The 24,792-nt window shown below is 35.7% G+C and overlaps 1 protein-coding gene across 3 annotated transcripts in view; it reads right to left on the bottom strand.

Moving 5' to 3' along the window:
• The window catches only part of TXNDC11 (thioredoxin domain containing 11), a 38,633-nt gene that overhangs the window by 7,420 nt on the left and 6,421 nt on the right, over positions 1–24,792 (bottom strand). For 2 of the 3 annotated variants that reach the window (XM_010578457.1, XM_010578456.1), the window contains exons 4-11: positions 23,483–23,612; positions 16,885–16,978; positions 15,525–15,637; positions 14,116–14,316; positions 10,843–11,626; positions 8,236–8,381; positions 6,908–7,017; positions 4,897–4,977 (exon numbers count right to left, since the gene is read on the bottom strand). In XM_010578457.1, the coding sequence (XP_010576759.1) occupies positions 4,897–4,977; positions 6,908–7,017; positions 8,236–8,381; positions 10,843–11,626; positions 14,116–14,316; positions 15,525–15,637; positions 16,885–16,978; positions 23,483–23,612 (1,659 nt within the window). The remainder of the gene's footprint in view (positions 1–4,896; positions 4,978–6,907; positions 7,018–8,235; positions 8,382–10,842; positions 11,627–14,115; positions 14,317–15,524; positions 15,638–16,884; positions 16,979–23,482; positions 23,613–24,792) is intronic. The other variant, XM_010578458.1, reaches the window with a different exon arrangement.

The following is a 24,792-nucleotide window of genomic DNA, read 5'->3' on the forward strand; positions in this document are numbered from 1 at the left end:
ACATTATGTTTCTGAATTGCTTACACCATGCATCTGGAACTGAGGAGTTATTCAGTTACCAATTACAGTTGCCTCAAAAAAGCCTTCTGTGACATCCAACTCATATGTTTATATCCTATATGCTAATCTCACTTACCGAGAACTACTTATTGTATTTTAGGTAGAAGACAGATACCGTATTTTATCAATAATTCAATAACTTCAGGCAGATGAGGCTCCTGTTCATCAAAATTAAGCTATTTTTGGAAGTGTAAGCAGCATGATTTTTCTTTCCCTGCAGACTTCTGGTGATCAACCAAGTTAACTCTTGTAATTAGCAGCAGCAGTTTCTCAGCTGACAATCAGCTCACATCCAAGTTTGATGAATCATGACATGATTTAGGCAATAAATAGTCTACACTAAGACAAAACTGACGCGTTACACAGTGGTAATATTTTACTACGTCATCATCTATTCTTATTGATCAAAACCACAGTATGTATCAGAAAAGCTAAAAGGCTATTTAAAACAAAAAGCAAAACATTAACAGCATGTGGTGGAAAGAAGCTGAGGACAGAGTTAATTTGCAAAAATTGTCTCATAAGGCAAATGCATAAGGAGCTGCACAGAAAGCTTAATATGAGGCACCTTTATATCAAAAATTAATATATGATGACTCTAGTAGTGCTAACAATACTACAAATACTATCAAAACCTAATTTTCTTGATTACCTACATGCAGCAAAATATAAAACACACTGGAGAGGAAAAGCAGGAGAGAAAACAATGACTAGAGGTAAGGTACCTTTATGAAACCAACTAGAACATTACGAAAACAATCTTACTAAAACTATTAAGTCTGTCACTCCAGAGACAGTCTAGAGCTGCTTTATAAAACAGACTAAGGCAAAATGAGTATATGAAAAGAAATAAGGAACACCAGACTTCGTAGTAACGGGGAAAATGGTAAGTATTAGAGGAAGCTTCACGTAATGTAACTTGTTTTACTGCTCTAGAACCTGCTTGCGCTATGCTTTAAAATAATTCAAGAAAACCCTTTTCATCATGATACATGACACTGACTCTGTCCCCTAGGAGGCATGGTTCGGCAAACTAGATCCTTACTCAAAAGTGGGAGGGAAAGTCACTTGACTCAGGTTTCCAAATAGTATGTTGGGGCTCATTAACTAGAACAGTGGTCTTAAAACTGTAGCCTCAACAACATTTGGAAATCAGTTTCTAACTTTTTCCAGCCCTAAAATTAATCACATTAGTATTCCAATGGTGGTTAATATGGTTAGATCTAGTAGATCTCCAGCTTGTGCCTCTTGACCTAACAGAGTAGAAGACAACAGCATACTACTACTACTTCTTGTCTCAATTGTCAACAGCACCTCACGAAACACACGTGGCTCATCTCAACTAAAATTGAGACTACTCATCTTTAAACGAGCGGGTCCTCTGCTTGTAGCCACTCAAGCCAGCCAGAACTAATGGACTGTGCAAATGAGAGATAAAGAGTCTGAATGCTGGAAAATGTGCAAAACAGAGACCCAGTGGAATCTGCAGAACTTGACAGGTAACTGGATTGGGGTACTAGCACTAAAGACTGCAGCTTTTGCTAAGCAGTGGATGAGGGTACCACTGCCTTTATGTAGACAGGTACACACCTTGGAACTACTCCAGCTGAGTTCCTTCTCAATTAACCTAGGGAACAGAGAGGGACTGGGACTGAGCTGGAGGAATATGGCAGAGGAAGCCTGATCTGAGGCTGATTTGCAAGGCTTAATGCATAAAGTAGGGGAGATTATGAGTTAGAGTGACTCAGAACTGATATAAATGTAACTATTTCTGTACTGAATTAAAACATGAATTTAGAATTGCAAGACTTAAGGTACAGGTTTAAAGGTTTTGTGGTAGGTAACACTGCAAGGTACCAATAGTCTGAATTACCATTTGCTGATGATAGAATTCTTGAGGGAGAAGCGTGGAAATCAACATTTTTATTTTACATTGCAGAGAGGCAGGTATTTATTATAGTGCTTGTTTTAATTTCCTTTCTGTAAAAACTGTAATTGTGTAAGACTGAGTATTAATCTTCTAAAAAAAAGAAAACTAAACCCTAGATCAATCAAGTCTAATGTGTAGGGCATACATGTAACCCCAAAAACATATCTGAAACAATAAATTGAGCACTTTCAAAAGCTTGTGGCTCTCTTGCATCTAATGTTTCTTTCTTGTTCCTCAGCCTATGAGAGGCTGGATGCACCTGCACTGTGTGTCCTGGTACAAAGCAGAAATGACACACAGGTTTGACACTGGATTTCAGAATTTCTGCCTGCTGCAGAGGAAGAGGAGGATTCAGGACCCTTGTATGCCATTCCAGGTCCCATCCCAGTCCTAAATGTACTCTCCTGCCCTTTTACATCCCAAACTTAAATCCTTTTTTCCTGACCCATCTTTTGTGCCTTTCTCTACCCTACCCTCCTTTGTCTTGCTTTTTTGTGTTCACCCACTCATGAATCAATTCCCTTCCTCCAACTCCGCTTGCTTTCATCATCCCAGAAATTATTCTCAATGCTAGTTGTCTCCTTGAAACTACACTTCCCTGTCCTACACTCTGATATCTTGGCTCTTTCCCTGAGGTCTTGCTTGCTGTATATAGTTTCACTTCAACAGCATGTACACCTTGTTTTACTGCTAATCTCCTTTGGATATTTTCCTTTGTAGGTGTTAAACTGCTACTGAAGTTTCATGTTTTCTGTTTTAAAGAAACAACGCAAGGCTTCTAGAATGCCAACAAATCTGCTGCTACTTTTCTCCTGTGAAAAGTCCAGCACTTGTTACTGAATCTGACTGAAACCCAAAACATTTTGGCAATATACACAAGCTCCCATGATGTAATTCTATAGTATCTGTAAAAACAATGCTGTGTAATTTTTTTTTTTTTTAAACTACTGCTAAAATTTTATTCAATAGCATTAAGGATACTAATGACAAAGTATCTGCACTACTTCAACAAAAAATTTTTTAGAACTTTGAAAGAAGTGTATTTATGCCCAAGTGAAATAGTGGAGTAGTAAGTGTTGTTTTAAGAAAGAAAAAAGGTATTTCAATAACCACAGGGTTAGTTTACATAGGAAGTTCTTACATGAAATAACTTTACTCTCAAGCATGGCTTTCACTTGAAGACACTATCACACCATTTGAAATATTCATAGTTTAAAAAAAATATATAAAATTTTTTGTTAAAATCTTATGTTTAAGAAACACTGCAGTACAACAGCTCAATAAAACCCCCGAAGTACTTGTAATAGGTTTTCCAGTTTTTCTAGCCATGCAACATGACAATCTTCCAATAAAACTTTTATACAATTTCCAAACGATTTTGATAATGTTTTCATTTTAATTTCATTTTCTTACTGTGTCATACTTCTGCTTCTTCAAATACTTTTTTTCACTCCATCCCATATTCTCTTTCTACTTTATCGTAACATTCATAATGGTTGTTTGGGGTTTTTCTGCTTCATATTCCTTTATGGCAACATAATGATGTCACCAAACAAGACTAATGATATCACAAAAACAGGAGAAAGAAAATAATTCTATATTCTGATTTTATCAGGAATGAAAACACCACTTATTTAGCGTACATTTTATACATTGAAATTTCTTTTAATATTAAACTTCTTCCAAAACAAAAGGGAACATAGCTGACATAAATGAAATACAAAACAGAGGAAAATTTAACCCTTATTTTTATTAAATTTGGACAAGATATGAGCTATCTCTATATATAATGCCATTCCTACACTATGTAAATTTAGAGACTTTGCTTTCGATATTATCATCTCCTTTAGAGAGCTTATAAAGGCCAGAAGTATTTCAAGTCATTCTCTTTGCCACTGTTAGACTAGTTCTTAGCTGATGAAATACTTCCATGGTTTATGCAGATTGCCAAAGAATCTGATATCCACAATACAGGTACAGCTAGACACACATAAATTCCCCCTAAAAACTAAACATCAGAACAGTGAGAGAAACACAACCTGAAAGAACTTTGGTTTGAGCAACACACACCCTGAAGTCCCTCTGATTACGTTACATTCATTCTACAACAGAGGAGTGAGGGAGAAATAATAATACACAGATTAGGACCACTGTAATATTTCCAAAGGATGCATAAGCCCCCCTTAGTACTCAGATTGTCTTTTTTTGTTGGTTTTTTTTTTTGTTAAGACAATTGTTTTACTTTAAACCCACATAACAGTCTATCTCCTCTCCCTCTGTAATGTCAGGATTGTTAAGTTTTTTTCCTCTTAAGACTAAGCTTAGGCAGGATTACTTTCTCTTCATCTGTGCTTATTTTTTAATTTTTCTTCATTAAAAATATAGCAAGCAAATCCTTGCATTTTACTGCAAGAATCCATTATAATATTCTTTGAGATGTCTCTTAATTTATCCAATTAGAAGCGATTAGATACAAGCTGCACCAGATCTACATTGTGCCACCATCTACATAATTTCTCCCCCTTTTTCCCCTCCTGTAGTCACTCATTAATTTATTTGGGCCATTGCAAAATAATAATTTTAAATACAACCAAATAATAAGGAAAATTACTGAAGAATAAGGTTAGTAATGCTGCTGTTCATAAAGACTTACAAACAATTAAATAATGACCTTTGGACAGAACATTCACTATCGGCATACTGTCAGCTATCCATGTCTGTTGGGGCTTTTTTTGTTGTTTTGTTGTTGTTGGGTTTTTAAAATTAGAATATGCATAAAGTAAGAATGCATATATGGAAATGAATTACTGTTTGGCTTTTTTCTCTACTAAGACATGTAACCAGATAATTATTATAACTTAGTAAAAATGAAAGTTAAAAACCCACAGGGAAAAGAATTACATTACCTCTGATGAGGAAAAAATAAAATGGTTGGGAGATGGTCTGTCATAAATTCCCATGGAAGGTCATTTCGAGTGGTATCAATTCTGTTAAGAAAAGACACACTGATGAAGAGAACAGGCAGATGAACAATCTGTTTTTTCTTGTAAAACGCCATTTGAGGAATTGGGAAGAAGGAAATGCAAGTATCTGTGAAAGTAAATCTAAATGTGTTATGTCAAAAATATGTTGTGCATATGAGTAAGCAGAATTAATTACCAATATTCAAGATGATGAATCTCAGTTTAACAAATATCGGGGGGGGGGGGGGGGTTGCTAGAAAAATACGTACAGTATTCCAACTGCTCTCACTCAGCAATTAAATCACACACTCATTATGTACACACCTTCCTTCTCTGAAACAAACAGCCTGCCTCACACTTTCAATGCAAGACTGAAGTTTTTTCTATTCATTCATTTGTTCCTCAAGTACAGCTCTAAGAATATTTTCCCCTCAAGTAGTTTTGGGATTAAATTACTTTGTGTCTTCCAAGGGCAAGCGCATTCTTAAAGGCGCAATTTTTTCTAAAGCTGTCCATAGAAAGGAAGATGAGATTTTGTGACTGAAAAACTCATTCAATTGCTTCTTATGTTTTTCTCTGCATTTTTAGGTTTTCTTTGATTACAAATAAAATTATTATTAATTACAACACTTTTATTATAGAAAAAAACATAGGTGATCACATCGGTAATACTGCAATAAAAATAACGGAGCAAATGAGAGAACTTCAAAGTCAGGAAAGAAAATGGGTGTAGATTTGAGAGTAGCATTACATCTGTGGGAATAAAGCCACAATTATAAACAGGTGATAAGTCCAGATTTTTACCTGAATTTCTTTCCTATACATCTCATGCTGCCTCCTGCCTTAAGTTCAGTCAGAATGAAACAAGGATGCAATCAGAGCAGATGTTTTAAGTATTGATGTATTACCAAATACATGAACAAGAATGTTTGGGTTGCACTGAAACATTAAAAACCCTGGAAACACCAAACAAAACCATGTCTTTGTTATAAATATATATTATACACATGCATATATATATATATATATAAAAATTTATATAAACTCGTTTTGGCTGGGATAGAATTAATTTTTTTTATGGTAGCTTGTATGGTGCTATGTTTTAGATTTGTGATGAAAATAGCATTGATAACATAGGAGTGCTTTGGTTATTGCTGAACAGCCCTTCCACGGCATCAAGGCCTTCTCTGTTTCTCACTCTGTCCCCACAGTGGATACACTGGGGGGGTGGGGACATAACCAGGCAGATGACCTGAACTAACCAAAGAGCTATTCCATACCATCTAACATCATGCTCAGCAATAAGAAGGAAAAGAGGGTGTTTTAGGGGGGTTAGCTTACTTTTACTCGGGTCTGGGCATCTGTCTACCCACAGAAGGTGGTGAGTGACTGCCTTTGCATCACTTGTTTTGCTTTTTTTCTCTCTCATTCCACTTATCCCTCAATTATTAAACAATTTTGTTTTATCTCGACCTCCAAGTTTTCTTGGTTTTATTCTTCCTTTCCTCTTCCCCCGTCCCACTGGGGATGGACGGGGTAAGTGAGCGAGCAGCTGTGTGGTGCTTAGCTGTCCACAAGGGTTAACCCACCATGTGTATTTCGCCTAACACAGTACTACAGGATGTAATTATTTGCTACAAATTATCAGAGGGGGGTAAAAATAATTTTCTGCTGCCGTTTTATTGATTCACTTCCTGAAATTAGGAAGCTTCAAGATTAATTGCACTGTTTAAAAATTCATTTTAATTAAACTGTGTAACTACTGCAGTGAGATTGAAAACCACCAAATTTATACAGAGGAAAACAAAATAATGCATTCAAAGAGAAATGAAGCAGATGACGTTCACATCTACTATTGCAAGATTGTAGAGTGAAAAAAAGTAATTATTTTCTAGGCTGATGATCTCCATGAACTTAAATTATTCTAGAGAGATTAAATTAGAATCTTTTTTACCTTGCCACAGTGAAATTATCTGGAGGCAAAAGCCGAGCAAGTTGAATAAAGACATGATTAAGAGAAGCACAGAATCCACACCACTGTGCATAATAGAGCAGCAAGACATTCTGGAAAATGAAATGGAGAAGAGTTTGATTATCTATTGTAGTTAATCTGCAGAAAAGGAGGACTAGTCTTCACAACATCTAAAACCTGGAACCCTTAAAACATGAAAGGAAACTATATCCTAATGTTAATAAACTTTATTCTAAGTTATTTACTGACACCCTCTGTCTACTGAGTTAACGCACAAAAACTCTTGGGGAATTCTCTTTCCATATAGAAAAAGAAAAAATGAAGAGGATTATTTAGATAATTTGGTTTCGGATCATTCCTCTTAACTGAAAAAGCACCAAACTTTAGACAGTGACTGTATACTTCATATTGTCAGGGGGGTGGAAGATGATGTCTAGAGGCTTTTTGCCTCTTAACTAGCGTAACAGGAGTTAAGGCTGCTGGAAACCAATTACTGGAGATGTGTACATTCACTGCACACCTGAATGACAACAGATATTAATCCTTACTATCAGATTTTTTAAGATATCAAAGTAATTTAACTACTGTTCAGAATAACATCTTATGTAAAGCAATTTCATGGCATGCAATTCACCTGTGAGAGTTTTGGGGTTTTTGCCATGTGCTTTCAAATAATGCCTTAGGTTTAAAACCTTCTAATTATTTTTTTTTCTATTATGCCTACTTTGCAATGATTTTTAACTTTTTTAAAGCAAGTTTAAAAAAAAAAAAGTAATATATAGAAAAAAAAGTTGTGACATGTTTATTTCCTTTGAGGTATGAGACACAGAAATCAGAATATTCTTCAATGTTACCTCAAACCTTATGTATTTAGCATGTGCTCCTGCTACAGTGGAAGAAAGGAAAAGGAAAAAAATCAAGTCAAGGACACTCTTTTTTTTTTAAATTAAAAAAAAAATAAATCTATATTTCAAAACACAGGAAAAACCCCACACCTCCTCCCCCCCCAAAAACCCCCAAAACAATCCCCAAAACCCCAACAAACCTTGAACTGTGGCAGAAACCTGTCAGGGAATCAGTTGCACTGACTTTTTGATTATTTTAACACCAGAAGAAGATCTTTTGCAGATTTACTTAAGATCCCACTATTTCAAATTGCCTTTTTAAAAAAAAATACTTCTGAATTGTTACAAAATAACATATTTTATGTTACAAATAAGAAAGCATATCAATGTAAAAAAAGGGTAAGACCCCCTCCTCAAAAGTCTGAGCAATTATTTGCAAGAAACTTTTTCAGTAATGAGGTATACCTTTTCACTCAAAAACACGGTATCATGAAAGGTATTAGTAGTCACTTCAGTGATTACACGCTGTTCATGAAAATGGACTGAAGGGTCATCAACAAGATGCCTTTTCAAGGGACTGTAGAGAATACTGAAATTTTTTATGAAGTTCTCTGAAATGAAATTGATACATAACAAAGTTATTTCAGTTTCACAAATATGTGATTTTGGCAGTTTTTACTTTGGAATTCAGAAGAACTTACAGAGAAAATACAAATTCAAACCTGGTTTCACATCATTAATTTTTGACAGTTTGGTATCAACTCTTGAGTAACCACCACTGATGTGAAAACAAGACAAAATTTCAGTTTTTTTCCTTTGCTCACTAGAGTTGTCTTTTCACTTGCCACACTACTCTCTAATCTTACTTCTACCCCTATTCAATTCTACCCTCGTAATCTAACCATGCACCCGGTAAATCATAAATCCTCTCACCATTTTTCTCTTTCTAGATAGCATTGAAGTATTTGGCCCTTATCTTGAAGGCTCCACTTAATTCCACATTTATTATTTTAATTTTTAATTACTTTCCCTGTAATTCTCCTTTTGCTTTAGGCCTTTAAAGACTCTGCTATTCCCATGCCAATATGACCAGCCACCTTTTGTTTACCAGTGACCACCTTCCTCTTCATTCAACTTTCTCCTTAGTTTTAAGATATTTAACAAGCAGTTGGCCACTGGTAAAAATTTAAAACAAGCTCTAAAGCCCTCAACTACCTTCAGCTACACTACTCTGAGCCTGGACCATGTTCTCTAAATTGCGGCAAGATATCGACTGTATCCTTCCTTTTCAGTTTAGACAGAAATATTATTCTATGCATTATAAAATAAGAGTATTCAATAATTAAGACAGAAGAGATAATATCAAACACATTAAAAATAATTATTTGATCAAATAGAAATAACTTGTGCTGGTGTTTCCAGTCCAAAAATAGGCCCAAGTAAAACCAGCACTTTTGTACATACATACATACAAAATACCAGATCATCAAGTTTATTGCTGAAATGCAAACAGCAGTACATTTACTTTTATATTTACTATTAATCATTTCATTAAATTCTCACACCAGACTAAAACAGATTTTTTCCTTCTAGATCTCCAGGTCTGGAATATCTATGCATGATTAAGTAATAACTGAAAGGAGGAGGCTAATTAAGAGATGTACTCCTGAATTTTTAGAAACCATCTGTATAAACTAAAATCTGTTAAAGGTATTAAATACAAATCTGTTTCGTTATTTTAAAACATCAAAAGTTAAGATGGTTAAGAAGTAAAAGAAAATTTAAAAAAACCCACAGAAAACAAACATAAATCACAGTGACTTGTTGACAAAATACGTGGAAGCTAAAATTTGCTGGAAGTTCAAACGACTTGGAATAGAAATACACTGAGTGTTACTCAGCAGAGAAACCCTCATCATGCTCAGGAAATCCTGTGACCTGAAAACAGTTTGAGACAGAAAGTACTGGGAGCAGAAAAGGGAAGGAAATTTGTATCTCCTCAATCCGATCTTAATTTTTTCTAAATATCCTTTTATGGTCTCTGGGGTTTTTGTTTGTTTTTCCAGAGTGTTCTTCTGGGGGGGTTGGGACAGAGACAGAATACAGGGCTGGATGGGATCCTTAATAAGAACATGGCTATTTGTTCTATGTTGTGTATACTTTTGTACTTACAGATTTATGGCAAAATGCAAATGTAATTAATGGTATAAGAATTACACTGATACACCTTCTTGAACAATTTATTTTAATACTATGTTCGCCTGAATTTACTTCCATGTTTACGTCAGTGCTAACAGTAAAAAACCCTGCATTTTCTGAAGGTGGACTCAGTTTTGCATATCATCGTGATAGGTAAATGCATGTGGTTAGGCATGTTCTGTCTTATTCAATAACTTGCAAATAAATCAGAACTGCAATTGCGGGTTGTAATTTTTTGGGGGGTTTTTTTTGGGTTTTGTTGGGTTTTTTTGTTTGTTTGTTTTTTTACTCCTCCAATTCAGCCAGGAAATAAAAGTATTGACAGATCTGCCCAAAACCTCTTCAGAGCTCTACCCTGAAAACACACATACTTTACAAAATAAATTTAAAACAATTTATAAGTTGGTTTCAGAGGACAAGAGGAAGGGCTAGTCTCTGCTGATAAGTGGGCAGCATCTCCTGAAATTCTGGGATATTTTAGTACACAGAACAGCTGAGCAAACATCAACACCACCATTAATATACAAATGTCTTCTGTAATATCAAATGTGCTAGATGCATAGTAATTCCCCCCCCCCGCCCCCAAGCAAATTAGTTTAGATTTTACCAATTCCTTCAATGCATCAGGCAGTCAAGCATCACACATTTTGAGGTTCACTTCTTTTAAAGTGAATTACTTTTGGTATATGAAACTTAGTTCTTACATCATCTAGAACACAATTCTACTGCTTGGTTAACTACTAAATAAATCAGAATAGAACAAATTACGATTCACAATGCTGACTTTTCAAAATGGCATTAAGTTTGCAATTCATAAGCTTACTTGCAAACTTAATTTTCTTATTTAAAGCATTTGTATAGTGGATACCATACCCAGGGCAGATCCAACAAGTGACTGATTTTGATCCAGGACATAGTGCACTTCTTCTTTCAGATCAACAATGGCAGCAAATTCCTTAAGATGAGTAGATCTTGATGCTCCTAGTCTCTCTGCATATATCCAAAAAAGATTTGAATCCAGTAGATAGAGATTCAAGGTTTTGTTGGTCCTGCAGCTCAGACCAGTAATGTTAATGCCACTAATATGAAGGTTAGGAATAAAACAATTCCTATCCTCAATGTGAGGAATAGAATGTTGGGTGTTATCTTTCTTCCCATGGGAAGAAAATGCTACTTTGGGGGTCTGAAAGATGGTCTTCTCAGAACTAATGAGACTTAAAAAATGCCTGTTTACTGTCCTGCAACATGCAGTGTAATAGCTAAAGGGACTATAGAAACTTAAGAAATTGCTGCATTCTATGGTATTTGATATAACTTGAAAAAAGGTATGTTCCTGGAGGTAGAAAGAGTCCAAAGCTGCTTCTATCTCTAAAAAGTTACAGTGTGGCACATGGACTTTATTTGGTTTGACACCAAGTGTCTGGTTAATGCAAAGCTCACAGACATTGTGAGTTCTAGATATTGAATGCCACTGTGGAAGCACCACTGTGTTACAGCATGGGTACTTGGTTATTGAAAATGTTTCTGGTAATTTCATATGTGCATCTGGTACAGAGGAATCAAAAGCTGGTGAATCAGTGTCTCCTAAGTGTTGAAGATCTAGCTCAGCTGCCAGGCTTTTATTACAGTTGTGGTATTCCAAGGCCACTTTGGTAATCTACGGGGTGGGGGAGAAAAAAAAAAAAAAAAGAGAACAAAAGCAGGATTAATTGTACATAGTTCACTCAAATGCAGTTATCTGTTGCAGGTTTAACGAAGTGTATGCAATTAGAGATGGAATTTCAGAAACATGAAGTTGACTATTCTTCTTTCTAACAAAAAAATTATAGGAGGCTGTGACTTGATAACGAAGTTAAATTTTCAGATATTTCAGCATGTAAGAATTACATGTACAGAACAACAAAAGGCCACTTTAAAATTTTTTCTGTCCGCTACACTGATCTCAAGGTCCTCTTTGCATTCTATTTATCACAGTGCAATAACACTACATTTTAAGGTTAAATCCCACTACCTGAAGCATTAATCAGTACAGGTTCCTGAATTTCCCTTATTTTCCAATACAAGGAGAAAATAAATTAAAGCATTCCCATATGAAATGCAAATAGAGATTTTTCCTGGTATAGGTGGTGCACAAATTTTGTAGCAATCACTAACAGCGTTGAAGCAATGTTAGTATTCTCCCAGCCATGGGCATATAGTTGTAATACTGCAGATGTACTTTGCATATAGTAACACGTGACTTATTGGGAGAAGAAAGAAAAAAGGAAAAGAAGAAAAAAGCCTGCCTCTCAGTGCAAACATTCCTGTGCTGCATCACCATTTTGTATTTCATAACCAAGGGGAAACATGCAGCAAAAATGGCATTTGTATGGACCATAGAAGGAATTCCCTTTCTAGGAGATAAATAACAGAACATACAAGAAAGGAAAATGAAAGAGGAAGTTTCCCTTCATCCTCATCTATCACATTAAACATAACCAAAATACAGAATATACGCACATTGCTTACAGAAGAACACTTTGATAGGAATCATTATAATTATCAAAGGGATGTTGAAGCATCACATCTAGGAGGGGTGCTGTGTCACAGGACCATCAATATTAAGATGTGGTCTATAGCAAAAGTTTGTTACAGTCTTTAAGAATTTGTTCTTAGATGTTTTCATCCTGAAAACGCTCAATTAAATCCTTAAAAGAAACTTCACCCCTCATAGTATAATCTAGCCTGAAGATTTTGACTACCTACATAGAGAAATACGAGAAGAAATTATGAACAGAAAACCAGATTTGTGATACAAAATCTCATTTCAGCGAGCTACTATCAGAAAAAAAAATTTGCTCTGACAGCTTTCAACATAAAACTTGACAGCCTTGTTCTTTGCAACTGGTGTACAGTCAAGTGGTTTCATTGCTTGATGAAATCCACCAGACAGCCGCAGTAAACATCTCTTCCTATGGTAAACAAGTTGCATAATATCTCTCTATCAAAGCAAAGCTATGCCAGATCAGCTGGACTATTTTGTATCTCATTTCACATTTTGATATAGATAAATACTGTTATTTAGCAGAATGAAATCTGAAACGGAACGTCTTATGTTGCACTGATTTGACCTAAATAAGTGGTATCTGTTACTAGAACGTTTAATCTGTGACAAGCATCACTGAATTAAGTCTGCCAAAAATAAGACAGGTTAGTACAAGAATAATTGCAGTTCTTTTCCAGTCTTTCCACAAAGATTTCCCCAACCCTATCTTGTAGCACTATAGCTTTTATTTTGTCTATTTCTAGTTTGGCTAAACATTGTATCCTAAGTGATCTTCATTTTTTTCCTCATTGCTTCAGACACTGCAATATTTATTAGGCCTCCTTGTGGAAACCACACATTCCAGGAGATAGATGCCACGTATATAAGTCAGCATTGCTACCAAAACTTAGCCCTGCTTTTCATCTTCCACAGATACTTGGTTCTTGTTCCACACTGTCCTTAGTGCTATGCGATCACCACTGTGATGTGCAGCTGTGTGATATACTAAATGGGACAATGGGTTCCAGCTAAAAAATAGCCCAGGGGAAAAAAAATTATTTTTCAGCCAAGTTAGTTTCCCTATCTCGTTTACTTCACAGCTATACAAAATCTTGTCCTAGGCAGTTCAGAAATGGAAATAACAGCAGAGAAAGAGAAAACTGGAAGGTCACTGTCTGGTTTAATAAAAGGTCCATTCTTCCTTGTGTAACCACCTCTGGAAAGACGGAAGGAGAGGAGAAATAGAATGACGTGGACAAAACACAAGTCCTGCAATACTCAGTTCATTCTTGCTTTTCCATTTGAGCTTAGTCAGCTGGAACAGAAGACCAAAGATCTGCATCTCTCACACAGCACTCGCCACAAAAAGAAGGAAGTCAAGGAAAAGAGTTAGGTGCTTGTCCTAAACAACTGCTGACATGAGATAAAGGCATGTGTGGGATGCAAACCAGCATAAGGGAGTTGTGATAACATGGCTTGAGAAAAAAAAATGTTTTTAAACAAGACTGAATACTTGGAACAGTGAAATAAAATGAGATATCTGTCACAATTAAGCTCAGAACCCTGACCAGAGTTCTCAAGCTCTAGTATTTTTGAAGTAAAAAAATAATTATTTCACTTACTTCATCTAAAAGAGGATGAATTTCTGCTAAGGGATTGTAAGGTATAAATATAAGAAGTGCTGGTCCTTTCTTCAGCTCATTGTTTAGAAGAAGGCTTTTTCCACCATGTGGTCTCAGCCAGCGTATGAGCGTCTCTCGATTTTCTAGAGCCCACTTGCAAATGTTCTCAGCAGTATAGTTCATGATGTCATTTGGATAGATCTTGAAAGGGAGAAAAAATAATTACTTGTCCTCACTTGGTTTAGTAACGAATGCAGTTCGCAAATATGGCATACTTTGTTCCTGTAATGCCTAAAGCTCTCTTTCTAATGACGCTATTCAGCAAGCTTCAGTGTGTCATATATCCCTTCCCTTTGGGAAATCTTTCCAAATCCTCATCAAATCATAGTAACACACACAACCTTTCAGGCAAAAAGTGTTCTGCCAGGGAAGCTCCTCTTTCTTTTACTACATCTTTATAATCTTTATTTTTCTCACTAGTATGAATTTTCTTTGTAAGTGAAAGAGCTCAGTCTCTAAGTTGGTATCATCACGTATCTTGATTTACGGCATATTAGAACACTTTTTCCCACTACTCATTCACCATATTAACTCATTCTAAATTAGTCTTTTAAGACTCCAACATCAACATTGCATTTAAAATTGGTATTTCTTATTACTGAATGCAGGGAAAAGAAATGCATAACAAAAAGCGCTCACAGCTTCTAGGGTCACTTTAGAAAATTAAGGCAAGTTTATCTTAAATCATTTGCACAGAAAAAAGTTGTTTCATGTATTCACCAGTAATTTAACCTGAAAAAATCCACATTTTTCCTAGTCTCAATTGAATAAAATACATGTTACAATATTTATCTTCACAGAGTTTCCACTCGTGGTATCACTGTGGATAGGTAAGGTCTCTATGCCAAATAGCAAATCTGAAAGTTAGTATTTTCAGTCTTAGCCTTCCAAAAACAAGGCACATGGATTAAGAATTACTATGAATTTTCAATTAAATTAATTTGCATGATTTTTCTAATCAGTGTAATGTCATACCTTTAAACCAAAATGCAAGTTGTCACTATTCCTACTATCTCTCCACAAAATCTCTTTGTCCGTTCAAGTAGCCTTCTAATTCTGACCCACTGAAAGAGGTACAAACTTTAGGAAAAAGTCTTTGTGTAGTCATTTCTGAGCTGTTTGGGTTTTGGGGGTTTTGTTTTGATAGAGATGATCAACTTGGGTCTTATCTACTGTTTAGAACAGCTGCTGACTGGTAGAATGAAAATGTGTATTACTGTGTAAAAATATCATTCTTAAACATCCTGTATGCTAAAGCTCCGTGAAACACTTATTCACAGTCTACTACGACAGAGCTTCAATCTCCAGGTACTGTTTCAGCATCACTACAACATAAATACAATACTCACAAGAGATGTGTTGACATGTCTGTGCAAATACACGCTGCCTGAATGCACCAAGGAGATCTCCTCTGCAACATGTTTATCTGTGATCACTCCAAAGCGTATTGTTCCAAGGTAATCTGAAAGGGCAAATTTTCAGTTTTTAAATACAATTATACACACCAAACTTCTCTCCTGAAAGCCTTAGAAGAACACCTTCAAACCAAACCACAGAACATTGCTGTGTAAAGGCACCGAAATCTTACTGAATAGCAACTGCCAATATTGGTGATTAAGCGAGGTAGAAGAAAGGTGACAGAAGCAGGCAACAAGAACAGACGTGTTCCTCTTCTGCACTCAAGGTATACAGAATGTTAACCTGAATTGTCCAATGTGTTGATTTACTTATTAAAGATAGAATCTGGTATCATAGCTGCACCTTGCTACATGTTATGGCATCTCAAAAGCCAAGATGAGATACACATATAAGGAAAAGCTATGAACATTGGCTGTTTAGATAATGTACATTTACAATAAATATATGTTATTTAAATACGTATTATAATGTTTCTATATTGATAAATATGTACACACAAGGATAGAATGCTTCTCATCTTTATGTTGCAAAGAACTATCCCAAAATATAAAGGGGAAATTACAGAACAAAATATAGGAGAACAGGCTCTATGTCATATACCAAGTCAGTGGCACAGTAAAAATCAGAATAATGGTATCAATTTCCTTCATTTGCTGACAGGAAGAAATATCCATAAAATCTAATCTTAACTTTAAGAAAGTCCTGTCCAGAATTTATGACCCCCAAAAACGGTATTAATCATATACAAAGTTTGCATATTTAAATGCAAGAGATGTTGTATTTTAGATTATTAAGGCGAAACAAAAGAGGGAGAAAGCCTTTCTCATCATGCTACCCTGTACCAGCTCTGTAATTCCATCCAGGAAAGCACTTTGTTGAATTAAATTACTAAGTAATGACAAAGTCAAGTTCATCCTAATGCCTCTGAACCTTACATTTCAAATGTTGCACAAGACAAACATGCTTGGATTTAACTTAAATAAGTGCTAGTCTGATTATCACTCTATATGGGTTGCAGCTACACTTTTAGGTTTTTGAGGAAACTATCTTAACGTATCCTTGAATAGCAGCCTGTCATATACTTTATTCCATGATGGCCGATCACATAGTAAGCCTTTTATGTAAGCAATCCTCGCACTGTAAAAAAAGACAGTCTTCATAATTAGATCAACATCAAGAAACACTCAAAAGGGATTAATTCCCAAGGTATAAAATATTGCAAAAAACTACTAAAGCCCATATAAATAACTAATTCACAGATGCCTTAAATTACAAAAATGAAGCTTTTACCTTTCTTTAATGAATGTAATGCTGATGTGAAAAATGTTAAATAACCAGGTGGTTGAGGTGAAGCATTGAACTCAAAATATCCTAGAACTCCAGGCTGAAATAATAAGAATTAGAATTAAGTTATTTTCAAGTATAAATATACGGGGCACAGCAATTATTTGCCTACAGTAGAACACAAGAGATTTTAAAAAGACAACAATGTTTACTGAAGAACAGTCACTTCATGCTGCAAGAAGAAATTTAGTATTAAAAGACTGAATGGAAATCAGTTCTAAAGATGTCATTCAAAAGCTATGGACGAGAGACGGTTTTTATGGCTGTAGATGCCTAAGTTTCAAACAGCATTGTTTACTATGTTAGCAACTGAAGTTAACTAAAAACAATTAATATTTGTTTTGCAACTATTTTATGAGTCAGTTCCAGCACCAACATAAGAACCATAAGCATAAATATTTCTTTTAAAATTGGATTTTCAGAGTATAAACAACTCAAACATTAACACTTTAATTGTTCACTATGTTGCACATAATTAGCAACTACATATGAATTCACACATTTTGCATGAATACTTGAACTGTTAAGTCAACTTATCATGCCATCATTAAACTATCAGTCATTGTAAATTCTTTCAGTATATCCCCACAAGAGTCAGAGAGAGACCAGATGCCCCAAAATAATGAAAGAGCCCCATATCCCACCTGCATATCCATGAAGTTCTTCAAATTGCCAAACAGACAATTCAAAATTTAAAAGACTCATCCCTAAATAGGCCTATTGACTTTGCCAGGTACGAAGCCTGAATGGCTTCATATTAAATTCAGGAAGAGAATCTGGGAGAAGCTAACTTGGAACAGAGAGGTGCATGGTCTTTAGACTTCTCTTGTTCCAAAATTTCAGTGAAGCTTTAGTTTTAAATTTTGCAAAATATAACCCATTAAAAGTTATTATTAATTTTTTTTTAATGCATCACTCAAATTGGCTTAATAAACTTTCAGGACAGAGTAAGTGATGGAATTTAGTTATTTTGTGTTGCTTCCCAGTTCCACAGTGCAAACAGAAAGAGCATTTGATACACAAAGCAAGAGCACTCTAGGGATTGCTGTGGAACAAAAATTCCAGACTCACCGATAACACATTTGTGTGGCAAATATATTCCCATATAAGTATTTTCATTTGGTATTTGAGAGGCTGCTTTATTTTCTTTGTTGAGTTTTACATATAAATTTTTAAATTTCTTTTTAAAACATGAACATATATTTTACCTGTTACTGTCATTAGTGATATGAATTCAGTTATTCATACCAGCCATATGAACTGAGCTAATTCAGTATGAATTAGTGATCTCAGGATGTTCACCAATAACAACATTGCCCATTGCAACTCATGACCTGCTCTTTTAGGCACTAATTATCTTTCATGAATGAATGCTGAACACAAGACCCTTGTTCATAAAGAATCCTTATGAGGTAACCCAATAAAATCATCATAATAAAAATGAGATACAAGCAATTAGTGAAATTTCTGCAATAACAGTTTTCAAGAAGGAAATAAAACAATAAATAAAAGTAAAAAACCACAGCAAAATAACAGCACTCATTCTTCTTTTTTAAACAATAAACAGGTTAGTAATTAGTGTTCATCTTTTTCTCCTAGTACCAAATCAAGACAGTAAAAAGAAACAGTCCCTTATAAAAAACTTCTAAAGCATTCAAATGAACCAAAATAAGGAGACAGATGATGATCAAAATTTTAGTTTCCCATTTCCCAGGACCATTTTTGAATACTATTACTGTGTGAAGCAAACTTATAGCACCAAATAGCGAATGAAAGAAGAATCAAAAGTGACAGTAAAATGTGACAAGAAGCCAAAAGTCAGATCTAGAAATATTTATAAAGTTATTAAAAAAGGTGATGTTCTGATTCTGACTGCCAGTTCTGCTGTACACTAATGGAAGCTTAAGACTTCCAGATTGTGAAAAATGTTTCCATGAGACATTTTTGCAAAGTGTTTTTTCAATAAGAAAAAATTGTAATGGGAGAATATATACTAATGTTATATGCCTAATCACTAATCTGGTTAATTAATGTCCTTTTAATGATCATCCCAATATAGTTAAAATTTCTTCCTTGTCACAGGCTGCAATTATACATACAAAGAAAGTGTCTAAAATGCTGTGTTTCTTCTCAAGTACCATGCAAACTTTCCTGTTCTGTCAGAATGAAGAGATTTACTTGCTAATACCAACTACTCTGTTCATTTTAACAAAATTGAACACTTCCAGGTGCTAGCAACTAACAAGGAATCTCGCTCCGTACAAGTGAGATTAAAGTCTTAAAGAGATCTCAATATAAATAAGACATTCCTAGTTTTGAATACAAGTATGCTAAGAGGAGCTTGACAGCAGCAACTCCCACTTCCTTTCATGTAGGAACCTCCAAAACAATCAATAACTGGCATAGCAACAGCTACTTGCATGCAGTTTGTGTGGGCATCTACATACAAGCTGTTACTGATGATCAGCTGCTTCCAGGCAACCATCTTTGTGGAGTTACGGTTAACTATCTTCATGCAGGCAGTTAGGAATAATCAGTTGAACAGGATATGACTTGCTGGTACATAAAGTTGGAGGATACAATATTAGAATGTGACATAGAGATAGTTTAAAGTCATTGCATTAAGAGCACTGGTGTTGCTAGAGTGGAGCTTACTGGAGCTTTTCTTTCCATGAAACAATTTTCAGCACCTGCCTCAGAGTGTCTGTAGGAAAGGTTTTGGAACAAACTTGAGGACGTCAATAGTGAAGAGTCATTAGTGCCATCTCCTAATGAAACTCATGGAAATACAAATGGAAACTGAATGGAAATACAAAATCATTAATTGTAATGGAGCCTATTTCTTGCTCGGTCTCTACACCAAAGGAATGGAACGTGGTGGGTGATGCCAATTAAATCAAACAACAGACTTGACAAGAATCTCAACAATTACAGAACACCAAGTTCATAGAAACTGTAAGAATTAATAGAGAACTTCAGATGAGTAATTTTTATTGGAAAACAGCCAGCACAGTTTTAATACTGAACCATGCCTCCAGTCTACCACAGTTCTTTGAAGGTATAAGCAAGCATGTAGATGACTGATCTACTCAAAGCAGCATCCTGTAATTCCCCCAAAGCCTACAAGAAGTTACCAAACACAATGGAAGAAACTAAGGTGATAAAGAATAACACAGAAGGTCCTTTTTTTGGATTAGTAGAAAACATAGAAAACTACAGGTACAAGTTACTGGTTTTCCACAGTCAAAGTCAGCCAGCCAGGATGTATACTGGTGCTCATATAGTTCAACACTTCTATAAATGATTTAGAAAAGGGAGAAAAGGGTGAGGAACAAAATTTGCAAACTACAGCTGAATCAGAAAAGTTGCAGAAAGACAGTATTAAATCACTATGCAATGAAAGAGCTCTGAAATTTAAAGGTGAATTAATCGGAACAAAGAGTAGAAAAAACCCCCACAGGTACTGATTAGCTTCTACAATTAGATAAACACTTTTACTACTCAATTAAGTTATTTCTATCCCAATTTGTATTTATTTATTTTTATGTTTTGGCTATATCGCACTGAGGTAAGGGTGATGGTATTTTTTTTCAGAATCTCAGACTCGTGCAGGCAGGCAATTCCTGCTTCATTTTATCTGTGAACACAGGAAAGAAAACAGCAAGAGGAAAGGAATGTGTTATCTCTGGGGAACAGAAGAACCAATATTACATACCACTAACTCTATACTGTTGAAAGGCAAAATAGAAACTGTTGATTGATATTAGATTAATTAAATTTACAAGTAAAAGTCTGTTCATTCTCTAACAATGTTAAAAACGTTGTGTATCCAGAACTGAAAACAAATTCTCACATCATCATTTAACAAAGGCACCACAGTACCCCCCACAAGAGCAAGCTATTAAGTCAAATCCACTTCTGAGTCAGATCCTACACAGCTGGTTAACGCTCAGGAAGCATTTCTACACAAATAGAGCAAAGAAGAAAGCTGACACCGTGTTAAGACACATGCCAGCTCCCTCCCAGAGAGACCATCTCCTCCCCCACCTCTCCCAAAGCCAGCAAATTATGAGCAACCTGGGCACATTTACTGTCATAAGTGAATGAAACTTTTTGTCTACACTACAGAAGCTGCATGTTTTCTTCCTTTGTGCCTCAGAAGGATGAGGCCATTTCTAGTAGTTGGGTTAGTCAGATGAGGAATAAGACATGCCAATTTGGATTAAAATGAAACTGTTACATCTCTGCAGTTAAGAAAACAAAACAAGTCTGAATATAGGTACTTACAGGTACCTGGAGTTATGGCAGGAACTGCACATTTTTCTCCTGATGTAACTTAGATGTTCCTATACATTCCGAGATTTTAACTGCTTTCCAAATGGACTCTCAAAAATTAAATTCTAATTCTTATGCAGTTCTAGTTTTGCACTAGCATCGTTCCACAACCACAAAAAAACCTTAAGTAGCATCAGAAAATGCAGAACCTTAACGTTCGAGTCTTCAACCAGAATTTTTTTCACGGGGTTTGAGCGCCCTCTAGTGAGAGCAACACAGCATCTCACAATACTCACGATTTGGTTGAGGAATGGACAGAACCCCATGGAACTAACACCACTTGCTCTTACATTTAGCTGGATTCTGTTCATCAGTGTTTCTTAGAAATAAAAACATGCTAAATAACATTTGAATACAAGATAAAATACTGCTAGATTTCAGTATCTCTTGGTGTGGTTCAACTTACAAAAAAAACGCTTTGAATGTTATCGTAGTACCTTCACAGTACTTGTTAGTTTAGGCATGCTAACATGTTTAATGGATTGTGATGTTCAATTTAGCATGGCTAGAGCTCCTGGTTTTCTTTGCTAGATGCTTTTTTGGTCAAAAGCTGCCTACTGGAATTTGAACACAAGATTAAAGCACCAAAACCTTCACCGATTAGATGGAAAAAGACAACTACAGCCTGGCTACCAGTAAACTGACAGGCAACAATAAAATGCCTTGAAACAAGAAAAGAACAGTGCAGTAGTTCCTTTAAGTGTGAAAACACATGCTGAGGAGAACTTCAGCTTGACATGATGCCCTGCAAATGAATCGCTCATCTACTAGTAACTTCCCAACCTGTTGCATCCTCCAGATTATACATAATGCTATCCTTGGACAGAGTAACAAAACAATGAGGACCGAAAGTGAGTGACAGGCAACTGCTCTGCAACCTACTGCTTTTCCTTGATATGGGAGACCTTAATACCGAAGTAGGATGAAACAGCCAAGGAACAGAATGGGCACTGCCTAAGTGGAGTCTGGGGATCAGCTACAAAGAGGTTCTCTTCAACTGAAATTTTCAATTCAAAAGTAAATACCCCTAACGTAAGTTTGCAGAACCCATTCCCTAGCAGAACACGGGACTGAAAATTAGATACTGATGATAACGAATCTTTCAGAAAATATTCTGAGCTTCAAATTAATTAGCTTCTCAATGAAGAAATCACAAAAACCTGATCAAGCAGTAGACAGTGGTCAAAATGTCCAATGATCTATCCTTTACAGTCTTCTCTCCTTTCCCTTCTGCTAAAAATTAACATTTTTAATATATAAAAGATCAAAAAATCAAGGGAGGACACTAGCCAAGGCTCTCAAAATAGCAATTAGTTTGTGCCATACATGCACTTCCTGTAACCTACTCTACTCCTCAAACTTCATTTAACAGCACAGGTCATGCTCTGTCCTGCAGCAGAACCAGTCATTAGAACATGCGCTACTTCAAAGAGGAACTCTGCTTCATTCTGAAACACTGGAAAGCCCCTCGCATGCTTTGGCCACTACTACAGCATCAATTTGTTGATCAGATTTTCCATTCTGCTCTAATAGCTTGGGTCTTAGTAGATTATGGTATTTCTCCATTGTGCACTACAGAAATGAACAGTTATAAAGGGATTATAAATGGTTCTGTTGTAAGCGCATTTTGTCTAATTGGAAGTTATTAATCCACTAGTATTGCTACCAATCTTGGCACCTCTGAACACAACAGACCAAAAATTAATAAAACACAATGTACCAGTGGATTAAAATCATGAAGTTACAGCATACAAGGTGTTTAGGAACCGTTATTTCAACTGATGTCACATTTATTTTTACTTAACAGACTTGACTTACTAGAAAGGTCTAATATTCCTTTAAAAATTAAAGCAACGATTACATATTTCTCAAATGCCTTCCCAACTTAGACTGAAAGATTTTTGCGAAAAGATTTCTCCCTTCTTTTTTGTTCATATATAACTTTTTGGTGAGGTAACAACTTTGATTGTTGTCTACATACTAAAGTACTGTAAATTAAGAGCATCACTAAATCATAAGAGTCACTATGCAGGGAACCAACATTATGAATTTGTCATTTTGTATTTTTATGATTTTAACAAATTTACAGGGCACTGACCTCAGGATCCTGGAAATAAACTAGTACTTTGGAGTAGATCAAATTTAATTGTGAAACAAGTCAAACTCTTTCTGAACCACAGTGGTAAAGCTAGAGAAGAGAGACAAGTACCTCATAATTTGAGAGGAAATCTAGTAATTTTGATCGAGACGAGATGTAGAGTAGTGGTGTCATCACCCGGCGAACAAACTTTTCAATATAAACAGCACTCATAGGGCCTTTGTATTCAATTGGTCCAAAACTAGTACCAAAAAAAATAATAAAACATTAAGACTTAAATTAACAATAGAGAGAGTCCCTCCTGGGGGTGGCAGAGATAGGAGTTACATAGACAACACGCTCAGCCTCTAGGGAATTGCTCTCTGTGTTAATTAACAGTGGCTTCAGTAACTGACAGAGGAGTTGTGTTACCAGACTTGAAGTACAGCGCAGAAATTGCAGTGACTCTAATGCAGCATCTATGGGTAGGTGCAGTGTACTGGTGGGGATGAAGGGGTGGAGACCATCTCTGAGTCCCATTAAAGAAGTTGGTAAAATGCAGGTATGAATTATATGATCGTATACATACCCTTCTGCTTTGTCCGAAGTAAATATATGTGACTTAAAAATACACATCTGAAAAATGTCACTATCTTCACTTGATTTTTTTTTTTAAATCTTTAGAAAGTTCAAACAGTATCAATCTGAAAAGGTGCAGTATTTTTACACTGACTTTTACAAGTAGCACTCTAAAGCAGGGACGAATCCAGTCACACTGCTGATGAACAGACTCAGCAAGTCCACAGTTTCTCCCCCAGCCATGTAATAGAACAGCTCACAGCACATTAGGTAGTGCTGAAACAGAAGGTGGGCCAGGCCTTGAGGCTACAATTTCCAGAGCTTCTCCTTCATCCCCCTTGAAATCCTGCATCTGATTTATTATCATTAGGTTAGACAAAGCATCACAGTTCAAAATGAAATCAAACACAAAAAGCATGAGGAATTAGTCCATTCCTGCTGAAGAATTTAATGTGATGCATTTTTTAATACAGCTTATACATACAGACACTCTGAAAAATATCAAACCTATATTCAGAGGCTTTGAAATGGTCTTCTAGAGCCCACTAGATGATTCTACATCCTACATGAGGTTATTACAAACCTTTGTCTTAACAGCAACATGTACATGCCCAGTATGCAACATTTGAGGTTTAATATCTCAGGCATGAGGGGTGCATTGCCCTTTGGGGTTTTCATGAAGTATCAATATGAATTTACATCTCATCTTGTTGCAACTCTGTTTAAGGTTACTGATAATACCCAAGTGTATCCATCTACTGTGTTGTAATTTCAAGATCAAATAAGTTTAAGTCAATGTGTATCCAAGTGGGATTGTTGGGTTTTTTTATTAGTTTGAATTATGCCAGTGCCATCTGTGCCTA

This window comes from Haliaeetus leucocephalus, unplaced genomic scaffold (genome assembly GCF_000737465.1).
Source record: "Haliaeetus leucocephalus isolate CR32 unplaced genomic scaffold, Haliaeetus_leucocephalus-4.0 Scaffold636, whole genome shotgun sequence".
In the NCBI taxonomy this organism is placed as follows: Eukaryota; Metazoa; Chordata; class Aves; order Accipitriformes; family Accipitridae; genus Haliaeetus; species Haliaeetus leucocephalus.